We start from the raw sequence: 13610 nt of genomic DNA, 5'->3' as shown, positions 1-13610 counted from the left end.
TGTTCAATCTTCTTTTTCAAGTACGACATATTTACGCAGTACAAATATAAACTCTTTCGATGATTAACTAGATCGTCTTCCGATACGTAAAAAGTTAATAAGAGTTATTATGGCTAGAAAAAGTATTAGAATATAAAAAAATAAATTCTTTCTCATACGTACTGTAATATATTATTTTCTTCTAGGCGCAATAGTCTTATTAACCTTTTATGTAACCGAAGATGATCTGATTAATGGCGAAAGCATTTATACCCGTATTACGCAAATTGTTTTACTTGAAAAAGATCGAACAAATGCCTGACGTTACATAAAAAAAATTTCTCGAATATCGTTCAAGTTCGTGATTAATTTTAGCGTAAAGCTGGGAACGAATGCGTGCCTGTGTTTGTCTGGAAAAATATGTATATGTGTTAAAACTATGTAGGAAAGTTACCTTTATTACTTCTTTCATTTTTTTTTTTTTTGCGCAATTCTATTAACTATTACATATCTCTGACAAACTATTACAAAAGTCCGCTATACTGAGTGATTTTTCGAGAACATGTCAACGCCTTTCACGCATATCATCCCAATATTATAAAGTAAAAAAAAAGGTCCAAGTTACCACGAACTTAGAATAGTACGGGAGTTAAGAAATAGAAACAGTACGATCATGTAAAAACATGAAAACAAAACATTTTAACAATTCGAAATGTACACGATTCTACGAAATCAATTAAAAACGACAATGAAATATAAATTTTTGCGATTCTACTTAGTTCTCTAGAATTTGTTAAACAAATTGCGCGTACCGTGTAACGTAAAAGTACGTATTAGACACCACTCATTCTTCTTTTTCGTCGGGCAGACCTACAATTTAAAATGCTCCGTAAATGCGCTGTGTCTGCCACCCTCTCCCTCTTTCTTGATACATTCTACGTACTCATCCTTACTGATCACTCACACGATCAAACGTTTCTCTCGACTTCCGTCATACAAGCACAGCATGAAGGATAACAACAAAGCAGTAGTACATAAAAAAACTTATTCTTTTTTTATGTTTGTTTATTCAATATGCGTTTTCTTATAAAGTGATGTCCTACTAATTAAAAGTAAATGAAAAAAAAAAAGTTCACCAAACAATAGTTAATATATTCATTAAAATTCTTCATCTCATTAAGGCAACTAATTTGTTTAGTTTCATTTTACATATCTAGAGTAAATGATATATAAAGTATATGTAAAACACTAATATATGGTTATTTTTATTTTCTTGTTACAAGCCTTACATATTTAGAATATAATATGTATACTTTGTATATATACTCTTGTAATAAAATTGATTACTTCGTATTCGATTCTAGAGATAATAAATATATCTAATGTGTATTGTTAGTACAAGAGAAGTGCGTGCAGAGGGTGGCAGCCGGGTGCGCATTTGGGAGTGCTATTGTTCCAGGGACTGTCCAGTCCCCACTTTCTATATCGTCTCACATAGTGACATTTAACTGTATTGCTTTAGTGTCCACAGAGCACGCTTGTTGTTGCTGTTGTTGTTGTTGTACTTGCTGTTGTACCTGTTGTTGTACTTGCTGTTGTACCTGTTGTTGAACTTGTTGTTGCACTTGTTGCTGTATCGCTTGTAGCTGTATTGTTTTTGTGTCTACCGTGCACGTTTGCTGCTGCTGCTGTTGTGTTTGCTGTTGCTGCTGCTGCTGCTGCTGTTGCACCTGTTGTTGCTGCACTTGTTGTTGTTGCACCTGTTGTTGCTGCACCTGTTGTTGTTGCTGCGCTTGTTGCTGTTGTTGTGCTTGCTGGGCAGCAGCCTGCGCAGCTTGCCTCTGCTGTTGCCGGAGTATACTCGGAGGAGGATCCATGTGCTGACGTTGATGCAGTAGCAAATGGTTCTTCTGGTAAAAGGCTTTGCCACATTTATCACACACGTGGGATCGTATGTGGCAGCTGCCATCCGTGTGACGCCGTTGATGTTGGGACAAACCGTGTTTCTGTGCAAATCCACGACCGCAATCAGGACAAACATGTGGTTTCGGTTTTGGGCCCGCTCCCACTGGTGGTGATGTTTGCGTCGCACCGTGCATATGGCTGACACCGGGGTTTCCAATCGGTCCATTCATCTGCAATACCAACATTTTTACAAACGTGTTCTGTATGTTATGCCGATATAGGTGATACCTGATGGGTTGCTGGAGTGTTGGGGGTGAGGAAGTGTCCAGGAGTTTGTTGGAAGGCGGCTGCTAGTCCACAAAGGTCCGTAACAAGCGTTCGATCACCAGAATGTAACCTTAAGTGCAAAGTAAGGGCTTCTCGATTCGAGAAGTCCAATCCACATTCCCTGAAACAGTTCACATAGCATAAGTGATTGAAGGATACTCGTTTCAAATTGATTTAAATGTACGTTTCGAAATGCTTAAGGTCTGACAAATGAATGAATCGACTTGACTAAGAAATGAAAGTATCCAGCCTCTCAATTCCATTGCTACTGTTCCATTCTTACTGTCGGTAGTTTTCCTGAATCAATTCTTTTGCTTGTCACACCTTAATACGGTACAATAAAATTTACCAGTATAGAAATCATGCTTACCTGCACATCAGACCCTTTTCATCCGTGTTCGTATTGTTGTTATGAATCTTAGAGTGGGCAACCAGGTCCGTTTTTCGAGGGAAAGCCTCTCCACAAACGGTGCAAGCAAACGGTGTTTCTCCTGTATGTAAACGCATATGTGCCAATAATGTTCTCTTTTGTAGAAATTCTTTTCCACAAACAGTACACGAGTGTGGAACTCTGCCGTGGAGGCGGCCGTGATTCACTAACTCGAACTTCCTCTGGAAGGTTGCCCCGCAATCATGACATACGAATGGATGTAGACTGCCATGGAAGCGCGAATGCATCGTGAGATGGTCCTTTTGCGAAAACGACTCTCCACACTCTTCGCAAACAAAAGGTCTCTCTCCTGAATGGAATTTACTATGAGTCACTAGGTGACGTTTTAAAGGAAATGCTCTCCCACACTCTTGACAAATGAATGGTCGATCCCTCGTGTGTACACGCGTGTGCGTTACTAGATGGTGTTTTAATGTAAAAGATTTTTTACATTCGCGGCATTGATACGGTCGATCCGCGCTATGGAGGAGCAGGTGAGTATGAAGACAATGTTTGTGTGCAAAACTTTTTCCGCAATGAACACAAACGTGAGGTCGTTCCCCGGTATGCACTCTCGCGTGCGTGGTAAGGTGATGTTTCAAGAGAAACGACTTCCCACATTCAGAACAGGAGTACGGTCTTTCTTTTGGTACACGGACCTGACTTCCCATATCTTGCTGTTGCTTTACCTTGGTTTCAATTTGAGTGGTATTAACGTGCGTTAAAACGTGTCCAAAATGGGCTGTGCTATCTGTTTGACTCGTCGTCACATTGTTTACGTTGGCTTGATTCGAGGCAGCTGCTGCTCTTTTCATTAAAATTTCATTGCACTCTTCCGCTGTAAGTTGTATTGGTCCAAGGGGTGTCATGAAATGTTTACTCATGGCATGCTTATCGGCTGTGGTAAAAACTAACGTATTAGAGAAAAGAGACGGCGGGGGTGTCGGATGCGCGGCGTCGCAATTGCAACCGCCTTTATCGCATGTTAACGAAAATACATCGTGTTGTTTTTTAATACGGACATGAGTTTGATTGTGAGCTCCAGCTGTATGGCCATGGTGGGTGGTTGGAGTTTGCTGACAAGTTTCGTTCATAGTGAACATTGGTCTTCGGTGCGTACTATTGGTGATTTTGGTGGGCTTAATGTCGACCTGAATCTTCTGACTCGAACTCTGATCCTGATTGTTGTTCACCGCGTAACTAATATTGGTAGTGAGTTCACCCTGAGCATTTTCTCGGGTTTCAGCACCAGGTCCGCCAAAGGACCAGGTATACCCAAATCCTGTGCCCACGTTGCCAGGAGTGGTGCACATGTTTGACACAGGGGTAACGGAGGGGGTGGGCTGGCTGGACGCGGTGCTCGTGGGCCCCTCCGTCTCTGTCAACGCATCGTCCACACCACTTCTCTCCACTACCACGAATTGGTCTGCGGGAAATATTTTGAAAGGTTCTAAGTAAACGTACCCGTCACACTCCAGTATCTCGGCCTTTGGTTTCAGGATTGGGAATCATATCTGCCTAAAGCGGCTCTGTGGTATAATAGTATTGGGGTACGCAGTGCTGTTCGATAGGTCTGGATGATCAGTATACGTTGAGTAATGTTTGCAAGGTGGTCAACGCTGTGTGTTTGTTATCATATGTGACATAAAACAACGGTGTACACGGCGTGTACCCAAGTGTTGTTTTCCCTGACTCAGGAACACACAGTGTTCAGGAGGTGAGGCGAGAACACTCGAAGAATTGGAGCAGGCGGCAGAGGGGGCCCGTGTGCTGTAAACCAGGTTCCGCAAATCTAGAGTCGTTTTCGTTTAGTTGTCGCGCCACCGCGCGCCAATGGAAAAAATACAGCGGTCGGCTGGCTTTTCTATGTATTAGAGTCCCTTAAGTGATTCTTCGTTTCGGTCTTCGGGCCCGCGGCGTCCACGGGTCTTGAAAGACAACCTCCACCTTCTTCTCACGGCACTCCCACACGCTCACTCACACTTCACCTTCTTTTCTCGTATTTCGCGGCACTGTACCTATACTTTCACGTACATACACGAACGGCCGATGGTCATTAATTTTACAGAATTGCATATTTTATTGTCCATACAAAATAGCCTCATATATCGGCCATTTTATTTGTAAACTACCAAAAAACAATGCTGCCAATGCACGCGCGGTTTTGGAGGGAGCAAACCTGGCAATAGCGTCATCGAGCATTTCCGTACTGGCAACACTGTACCGCCGACGCGATTTCTTCCACCATGTTTAAATGTTCGCAGGTTACGAATTTGTCGTATTTCTTTTTAGCTAAATACTTTTGATTGTTCACAATTTTTCCATTACAGCGCATTTTTGGTATTTCACGGAGGTTAGAATGCGACTGTCGATCGATCACAGCTTGACACCAAGCTGGACGAGATGCAGGTAAAAATGAAAGTTTTATTGTTATGCACGGTAACCTATAATTAAGGTTCCGTAGTAATCAATTATTCCAGGAAGTAAATGGTAAACGAGTGTAGGATGACTATGTAGGGTGTCGATGGTATTATTTCGAAATATACGTTCACTACGTATTCTCATACTTTCGAGTAATTGTTTCTATTACTTAACCCCTCTTACGAACACACACACACACGTACACACACGTAATTTTTTGTACGTTACGATAAATCTAATTGTCTGTCGATAACATCTAGCCCAATTATCAATCGAAGAAAAGTAAGGTTATCTTTAGGTTATGAAAACGAGGGAGGGGATATAATCCTATTATAACGTTTGAAAACATAATAAATAATAAAATAAAAAAATGTCTAGAAGAGAATTTGTTTGTCATTTATTGATAAAATCGATGGTAAGTCGATATCAGGGACGCGCGATCACTTTCGTCGTTTATGGTCGATATCTGGCGAGTTACGAGACGTGGGGGCATCTAGGTGGCACAGGGACCGAAACACAGCCGTGTCGCTCGGTTGGTCATCCGTCGACGACCGCGTCGCAATAACGCGGACTCAGCAACTGATAAGCAATCCCGCGCGTTAATGGCTCGGGCTCACGACTTGGCAAAAAGCCAATGCGTGCTCGGGGAATGAGAATCTTACAGCTGCGTCCATTCATTTTCATCTTCTCTCTCGAGTGCTGGACACACACGGTAGAGTAAATGGACACACACGGTAAACTATCTTTACGAACTTCAACTAATCTATTCGCTTTAGGGTAAGGAATATCTTTGCCATTCGTATTCTTTTTATCTAAAAGGTTAACACGCCACGAACGTAGAAACGATGCCTGTTGCAGCAGTAGTATCCCAGTGAGAACTTTTACGGATGATATGTACGGATTATACTACCCTGACAAGATGATTAAAAAGACTTGTGTTCGCTTTAGCATAGCGTGACCTCTTTTTGGCACGGTAAATCCCGCAGCTTCTTGCTTGGCCCTTTCAGAAAAAGTTTGCCCGCCCCATGGTTAACTGGTAAGCGCCTCGAGCTGTCTGCACGCGCACCTGCCGTGTACATTGCCGAGGCGTTTCTTACCACGCGACCACGACTTATGCCCTCTTCGTAGATTACTTCGCTTGCCAGAACGTGTAATACTTGGTAAAGCTATCTATTCTTTTAAATCTAACGGATTAATATCAATTTATCTTTATAAGATCGTTAAAACGGTTTACCATCCTCTTGGTGTGCTACTTTTTACCCGAAGCAGCCCCCCTCGAAGCACCTCCTATTTTCATTCCCTGCTCCCATCTGCTGATTAGCATGCAGTCGCACTCATGACTCGGTATCGGAATACGACGAACACGTGATGCGACTGTGGTTACCTTCGCGATTCGACATCGAGTATTTATCTGTTTCCCTGACGTGGGAAAAACCCCTGAAGCACATTAAACAACATCCACGTATGTATGCATAAGCAAATGAAAAGAATAAAGACTGAATAATACAATATGAACACGAGAATGTATCATCTTACCGCGAGACTTTTTCAAGACGCCCTGACGAAGATATTAGACGCCACGCGTCCCTAGTTTCGCGATAAATAATTCTCTCAAAGCATGGTCGATAAATCTCCGTCGATAAGCAGGGATCTCGAAGTGTTTCCATACCACGAGGCAACATGGACGTTCCGTAACCGCGATTTGTAAGACAAATGCGTTCCTCATCTAACCATCTGTTAAGTATGTTTCGCCCGCGCGATACGTTTGACACCGACGATCGAGGGTTACGGATCGTCGACGACGCTCAGCCTTCGCCGTGTCCCTTTCTCTCTCCTTTCTTTTTTACGAGACAGCGTAGAGGCATGGTAGGAGACCCGAATCCTGAAGCAGTGGACCGTGAATGCGATACCAGGTTCGCAGTGCTTCGACAGGGGGGTTGGCGCCGTCAAACAACCGTTCGTCGACCATCCCTCCACGAACCCATCCTCCGCAGGTCAGTTGCGATTTCTGTGTATCAATTACCAGAGCTATCCTCTGCATCTCCCCTTCGATGATACCTCGTTTTTCGTCTGCTCTACATGCATAAAAATGGGCACAGATGACGTTACCTGACGGACGAATCGTATAGAAAGATATAGAAAGATCGAGAACGATGTAATAGACGCCAAATGAAAACGTACAATGATACATTTTCAACGTGATACGTAATTTTGATCGAAACTTTTACTCTAAAATAACAAATCAAACGTTCTTTACCTTCCAATCGTTATTCGAATGTGCATTCGTACGAATTTTCAGTGTCGATCGGTTACAATAACTAGATTACAATTGTAGGTTATGCAAGTGTGACCGCGGTAGATTTTGGCGGGAAACAGTAGTGTTACTAACCTTTGTCAAGATACATGGAAAAATTCCCACAAAGGTGATTATAGATCTTTGTTCTTATTGGCTATATTTTAATACGATCGTTGAATTCTGAATAGTAAAGGTTATGGTTTGAATTTTAAACTCGCACGCTCGACAAGAGATTTATTGTTTACAGTCCCGACAAACAGGTCACGAGAGTCATAATATTTGGCTGTAACGCGAAACGATTACGCGTAAACACGTGCAAGCAAGATGGGCGGTATCGTCGCTTCGAAGAATGGAACACGTGTCACGTATTGTGGAGAAAAAGCCGAGTCGTTCGCCACAAAGGAAGATTACGAGTTCCCTGCCGCTTTAAAAGTACACCTGACAGAGGATCGAGGTGTATCTATCCATACACGTTGAGATTAGAGTGCGTCAAGTAGTATGTCAGTCCCATTCGAAGACACAAACCCGTCCGTTGAACCGGTAGAGCAAGGTAATCACGCTTCGCGCTCGTAACAGCGGCGTCTTTCTCCCCTTCTTTCGGGCTTAATTAAAAGATGATTACCTAATGAGGGTCATCGATACTCTCGACCGCCTAACGAGCTTCCCTGTCCACGGGAACATCTATATAGCGAGCTATAATTTCGAGATTTCTATCGCGTACCATTCTGGTGCCCCGAAAATGAACGCGTCGGTATGCTCGAAGGGTCGAAACCCGGGGAGCAATTAGTTGCCCCCGCATTCCTGGCCCGGTTTGTCTAATTTCGAAAATCAGTCAAAATCGAGCCTCGACACTATCTTTTAAACCTGGTTTTATGTTCCTATAGTATATTTTATTTTTTGCAGGCCTATGGACGTTATGTCGTCATCGGAGTATGGTCTAGAAGAGATAGAAAATATTTTTCTTATCTATCAACGAGATAGTATACTTCCATTATTATATCAGTTATGAAATATTAACCTGAAAACAAATGCTATGAAAATGAGAAATATGATTAAATTCATCGACGAACAAACGACGCCTGGCGAAAACGTTTTCTCGACCATATATCGCGATCGTTTCCACGCCATAGATCACCACTCACGTGCTGCTGCGTGCCGGATCATCGATCACGATTAGTCCTCAGGACCTGCCAGAAGTTCATCGATTTTCCAGCCACCCTAAAATCGGCAGTTCATGCGTTCATCGATGGGGGACCCTGCACCCTTCTCCGAAAACTCTATCACGATTAAAAAAAAATTAATGTTTCAATGATTTCAAGGTAACTCTATCCAAATTCAGTAACCTACTCACCGTGCAATCTAATCCATGTAATAATATCCATGATTTCACATCGATGACTTCAGTGCAACGCTTCCTCTGGATTCCTCCCATCCAACTCCCCAGAAGTCGAGTACTCGCGAAGACAACCTTGATGCCGCATCAACGGAAAGAAACGTTCACTTTCGAGACGAACTTGGCGAACAGACTCTTTTGATCTTCGCTCCGTATCTTGGATCGTAGACATCGCATATTCGAAGCCCCTGAAGACCGATACAATAGCGAACGGATCCAAACGCACGGGGGCCAGGTCTCTTTGTTCCTCTTCCCGTAAAACTCTCGCGGTCCCCGGGGTACTTTGGCAATCCGTTCGACGCTCACTTTGGAAATCTATTCGCCAGGGGATTTCGCGTTATGTTTTCCATTCTGCGCGAGCGGAAGCATCGGCCTCCTTTGATCTGATAGAACGCCAGCGTCGGCTTTCAGGCTCGTCGAAGTGACGGCCAGATGGTTGCGATAACAATAATTCGATCCTCGCGGGCCCCTTTGCGCGTGCCAATACTCCAAACGTGCATGGCTGCTTTGCAAGCATTTGAAGCGCATTAAAAGAGTACCGATGTAAAATTAGGAGATGATTACTGTTAGAAGATCGTACTGGTGTTTGTAGTAACGTTAACTGCAACCTTTGTTGTTCTTTTTTTTTATGTTTATTCCATATATAGATTCAATATATTGAATTTACTTATTGAAAGTTCCTTATTACAAAGGCCAGCGCGTTGGATTACTGACAAATGATCAATCTCAAACCTTGTATTTGAAGCGACGCTCGAACAACAAGTTGCGTATTCGTCGAGGAAGCCCGAATTCTAAGGGTCGAGGAGGCCTTCGTTCCCTTGAAATCGATTGAGAATTAATCCGACTGCTATCGCGTCTTGCAAACGTCGCTCTATTGTCTCGTCGTCCATTGGAGCGAGAGATAGCGAAGGAGCGGTAGAGAACGAGAGACGGATTTTCCTTCGTTCCTATCTTGCCTCCTTTTGAGATCGTCTCGATCCTATTGGAGGCCTGGGGATTCCGTTCTTTTATGGGCAACTAATGCCACGAGACGGAAATCGAGGCTGTGACCTCTATACCGAAACTATTCTTGGATTGCGCGACTATTTACAAGTTCTTCTTTCTATATCGTTAACGTTTAGTTTACAAACTCTTCCTGGGCTGAACTTGTCCATGAAGCCCATACATGGGTGCCAGAAATGTTCACTAAGGATTAAGAAATGAATCGTGAAGCTAAGGTGTTGGAGAAAAATAAGTCAGGCTAGGATTCGCGAATTTTCATCGAGTTGTTAAACTAAATACTAACATAATGTATATTTTCACGAGTATGCCTGGCACTGGAAGTGTTAAAAGACAAAGAGCAGAGCGCAGACACAGGCTCTAGATCAAATCGCTCCCGAGGATCAGGGTGCATAGAGATTCCTCGGTGTCCCCGAAAAAGGGCGTCATGCATGGCTCGCACCAGGGTGTCATCTGCACCCCTGCGAGCCATGTCGACGATCTTCACGGTCAATATAACGGGCGTCGTAAAATCAATTAGTGGCGAATTGTGCCGTAGCCCGGATCGTGTGCAGCGCATACGCGCCTCGTAAACTTTTCTCTTTTCTCTGTGATCTCCTCGGGACGATGCGTTCCTCGATCCCTGGTTCCAGTCGATGATCACTACCGAGGGTGGGCCCTCCCTCGACCCCCGCATCTCGTGGAAATCGTGGCCGCTGCGTACGTTTTAAATTTCACTTCAATTCGAGTTAGTATTAACGACTCGTTACGGGGATTCACGTTGATCGGCGGATACGATGCTTCGTTAATCCCGCGTTGCATAATGCGCGTTTACATAAACAAGCGTAATCCAGTTACGACGCTTTTATTTTTAGGGCGAGAACGTCAAGTGGCGTGGTATCACTGTTTCGTGACGAACAATGTATCCTAACGGTACCCTTTTTTTTTTTGTTTCAGGATACTTTCCCGAACCAAACTGGAATTAGTAGCGTGATATTGGTTCACTTTAAATTTCACGTACGCCGCTTTCACGTCGTCCTGACAATAGCGCTGTTAATAGCGTCTTTTGAATGGACCGACTCATCTCTTCCAGAGTGGCTCTTCCACGGCCCTCCGACCACCCCCGCCTCGGACCGTGCAGTAAATATTATCAGGGGTATCTACCATGGATGTTTGAATTGATGAGATTGCCAGCTCGTTTCTTCTTCGCCTTTCTTTCGTTTCTTTTCGCCTAACTTCGTCCAGGGAACGCCGTCCCCGCGCCGCGGCTTCGGCTGACAAATCTTTGGGGCTCGACAGCGTAACCGATCGAACGAATTTCCCCGTGACGAGCGAGTCATTGTGCGTGCTTACCAGCTAAGCGATTTTTCAGACAGAGGAAAAGGTCGGTGTATAAACGTAACCGAACGCTTCAAGCAGAGAGAAATTTATGCCGTCTGGGGAATATAGGGTGCCTTTGTCAGCGCACCTCATGAAGGCATTATTGTCAACGTTTTCGAGATCCTCGGTTTAGATCCTTAAGCTCTTATATTAAAGAAGCGTGTTTGCGTTGGTGACGAATCACTGCCACGCGACAAATTTTATTAGTCATAAAATTTGTTTTCCCCTCGCTGAGAGCGGAGTTATATAAAACGGAGTTGCATAAACTTTTTACCGACTTCTTCATCTATGATAAAGAAAAACATTCAGCGTAAAAGTTTAACGACCTTTGTGCGAGCGTCACCCGTTACAACGCAACGTTCCTTTGGCTAAGAGCCGGTAAAAGTCGAAATGAAGGAAGTTCTCCACTGAATTCTATTTCCTTCGTTGAGCGGTTTGCACCGTGCCTATCTGTCCCTTCTTCTTTTTGTTCTTCTCCCTTTTCTGCTGCCTCGTCTCGGCCCATCGTATCGACTAGAAAATAAACCGTCGTCCAGCGATAGATTAAGTCGCTTTCACGTAAAATCAAACTACTTCTATCGCCTCGTGCGCTTGCTAAGTCCTCGGTATTTTGTTTAGTTGAACGCACTTGATCTGGAACGATTAAATAGCTTTTATAGATTATCTGGAGTTTAACTGGATTGGACTGATAATGTTTCACGGATTTCAGGGTATCCTGTCGGTTCTTCAGCTTCAAGGGAGGTCTACTAACGCGGATGCGCCTAGGGCCAGCGAGGATTCCCTGTTGACGCCCTGAAACTTCTCTGTACACAGAACACTGGCACGCCAGGAGAAAGGAGCGTCGCGCGTGGAAAACGCTGGCTCACTCCTCCAGGTATTTTAGGAGGAATGTTTGGCACTGTTGACCCTGTGACCTCCTAAATTCGATGCGATCAAAACACCCGATCCAAGGTCTTCTTTCTGTTCTATGAGCAGTTGGCGTGCAGCGGACTCCAAAGTAGTCTCTTCAGGATCCCTCAGTGCCAAAGGGTTTAGACTCTTGGGCACTTCTTTCGATCACATCAAGGCTGAAAGTTACGATTAGCCTATGCTAAGCTTGAAGAGGACTCGGTGAGGCCCTGAACTATATCTTAAAAGTTATCTAGAAAGCGTTAGTCGTACCATTTCGTGACACTTCTCTCTTTTAGCCAGGCCACATCACAGAATGAATTAACCAAGGAACCGTGCGAGGGGTGTGTGTGGGGGGGCCTCGGTAGTAAATCGGCGAGGAAATCCCCGTTTCTCGCTCCCTTTCCTCGAGACACTCATGCCATTCAGGCACCCGCCGTTTTCCGCGCGACAATTGTCGGGCGCAACGCAATAATTGCATAATTCCCGCCACACTTGGCACTCGTCAGAGGTGGCCGGGGCACGAGTGGTTGAGCCGCCCCGCGCGAAAGGGCGGTGGCGTAGGAAGCCACCGAATTGTAGGTTGCGAGTTGTGGCTACAAGAAGAGGCACCTTTATTCCCGAGCAGGAGCCCTGCCTCGAGGGGGATGAAATTCGCGGCGCGCGTCTTCGTTTCGGAGCAGAGAGCTCGTAGACCATGGATTGATCGCGGTGGAGTCACGTTAATCCTCGACTGGTGGCGCGGGATCAAAATAACCCGCGCCGCAAGCCTTGGCTCAATGTATTTTAACGTGAGTCAGTGGAGAGTACTAACAAGAGAGAGTCGGGACATCAGGGAAGATCAACGTGATGCGGCCCGCAAGGTTAAAGCGACGAAACTACGCAGTAACTTTGGATTGTTACTTTGGTAGCGACTTTCTCATGGTATTATGTGGAGTAACCGAGTACCACGAGGTACCGAACAGCTGATCTGTGATATCTGACGTGGTCTGACGTAGTTTTCTGCGTGTGTATGTTCAAGTAAACCCGTGGTGGGTATCCATGTCGAAACCACAGGCTCTCAACAACTGTGGAATCCCGCCTCTTGTAATAGAGCCGTCGACTTATGCCCTCTCACGCATTAACACAAGCAGGCTGTGTTGACGCATACGGGTATTTTGACCCAGTGTATACCGGCATGATTAACCTTGTCCTCGTACTCTCTCTATCTCTCTTTCTCTATCTAGACCAATATATTCGCGTTCATGCTTCTGTATAATACCTTATATTTGCACGCATTATACCGAACGTAAAAGATAATGCGTTTTATAGTCCAAGAACAGTGCTCTTATTCTCTGTCCCTAGAGAACAGTTCACTGTGAGCTGAACCATTCCAATTATTTAAACGTCCTAATGGTCGTACTTTAAAAGATCCCATAACGTCAAATGATATTTCATAATCGAATCATAAGCATAAGAATCGAAGCATAAGTCGATGCACTGTGGCGAACAGTTGAATCACTTCTCCGGGAGTAGTGGCCCGGTTTATTTCGACCTGACCATAGTCCCCGGCAGGCTGAAAAGAAGACGACGTGAAAGAAGTAAGCATCCTCGAAGACATGAATTTTTAACGC

General features: G+C 44.4%; 1 protein-coding gene and 2 long non-coding RNA genes across 3 annotated transcripts; 2 read left to right on the top strand and 1 right to left on the bottom strand.

The window, feature by feature from the left end:
• Positions 1-408: 408 nt before the first annotated feature.
• On the bottom strand, positions 409-6733 carry LOC128893730 (zinc finger protein 530-like). The gene is made up of 4 exons (XM_054154930.1): positions 6599-6733; positions 2582-6499; positions 2173-2332; positions 409-2114 (listed from the first exon to the last, which is right to left on the bottom strand). Exons 2-4 carry the CDS (start codon positions 3952-3954, stop codon positions 1470-1472), a joined length of 2178 nt encoding a protein of 725 aa, XP_054010905.1. The 5' UTR covers positions 3955-6499; positions 6599-6733; the 3' UTR covers positions 409-1469.
• Positions 6734-6915: 182 nt separating this feature from the next.
• On the top strand, positions 6916-8712 carry LOC128893745 (uncharacterized). The gene is made up of 4 exons (XR_008461400.1): positions 6916-7056; positions 7398-7485; positions 7606-7908; positions 8262-8712. It is a non-coding gene; the product is annotated as an uncharacterized LOC128893745 (long non-coding RNA).
• A 1531-nt stretch (positions 8713-10243) lies between these two features.
• Positions 10244-13405, top strand: LOC128893746 (uncharacterized). Its single transcript, XR_008461401.1, has 4 exons — positions 10244-10885; positions 11819-11983; positions 12085-12219; positions 12297-13405. It is a non-coding gene; the product is annotated as an uncharacterized LOC128893746 (long non-coding RNA).
• The last annotated feature ends 205 nt before the right edge of the window (positions 13406-13610 follow it).

The sequence above is a fragment of the Hylaeus anthracinus genome, unplaced genomic scaffold (genome assembly GCF_026225885.1).
Source record: "Hylaeus anthracinus isolate JK02 unplaced genomic scaffold, UHH_iyHylAnth1.0_haploid 3, whole genome shotgun sequence".
Classification (NCBI taxonomy): domain Eukaryota; kingdom Metazoa; phylum Arthropoda; class Insecta; order Hymenoptera; family Colletidae; genus Hylaeus; species Hylaeus anthracinus.
This window is presented reverse-complemented; position numbering and strand designations above follow the sequence as displayed.

Coding starts and splice junctions, on each gene's coding strand:
- LOC128893730 (XM_054154930.1), bottom strand. CDS start 3,954: ATGTGCACCACTCCTGGCAACGTGGGCACAGGATTTGGGTATACCTGG. Junction 2,333..2,581: donor GAAAAGGGTCTGATGTGCAG/GTAAGCATGATT, acceptor GAACTGTTTCAG/GGAATGTGGATTGGACTTCT. Junction 2,115..2,172: donor ACACTCCAGCAACCCATCAG/GTATCACCTATA, acceptor TTGGTATTGCAG/ATGAATGGACCGATTGGAAA.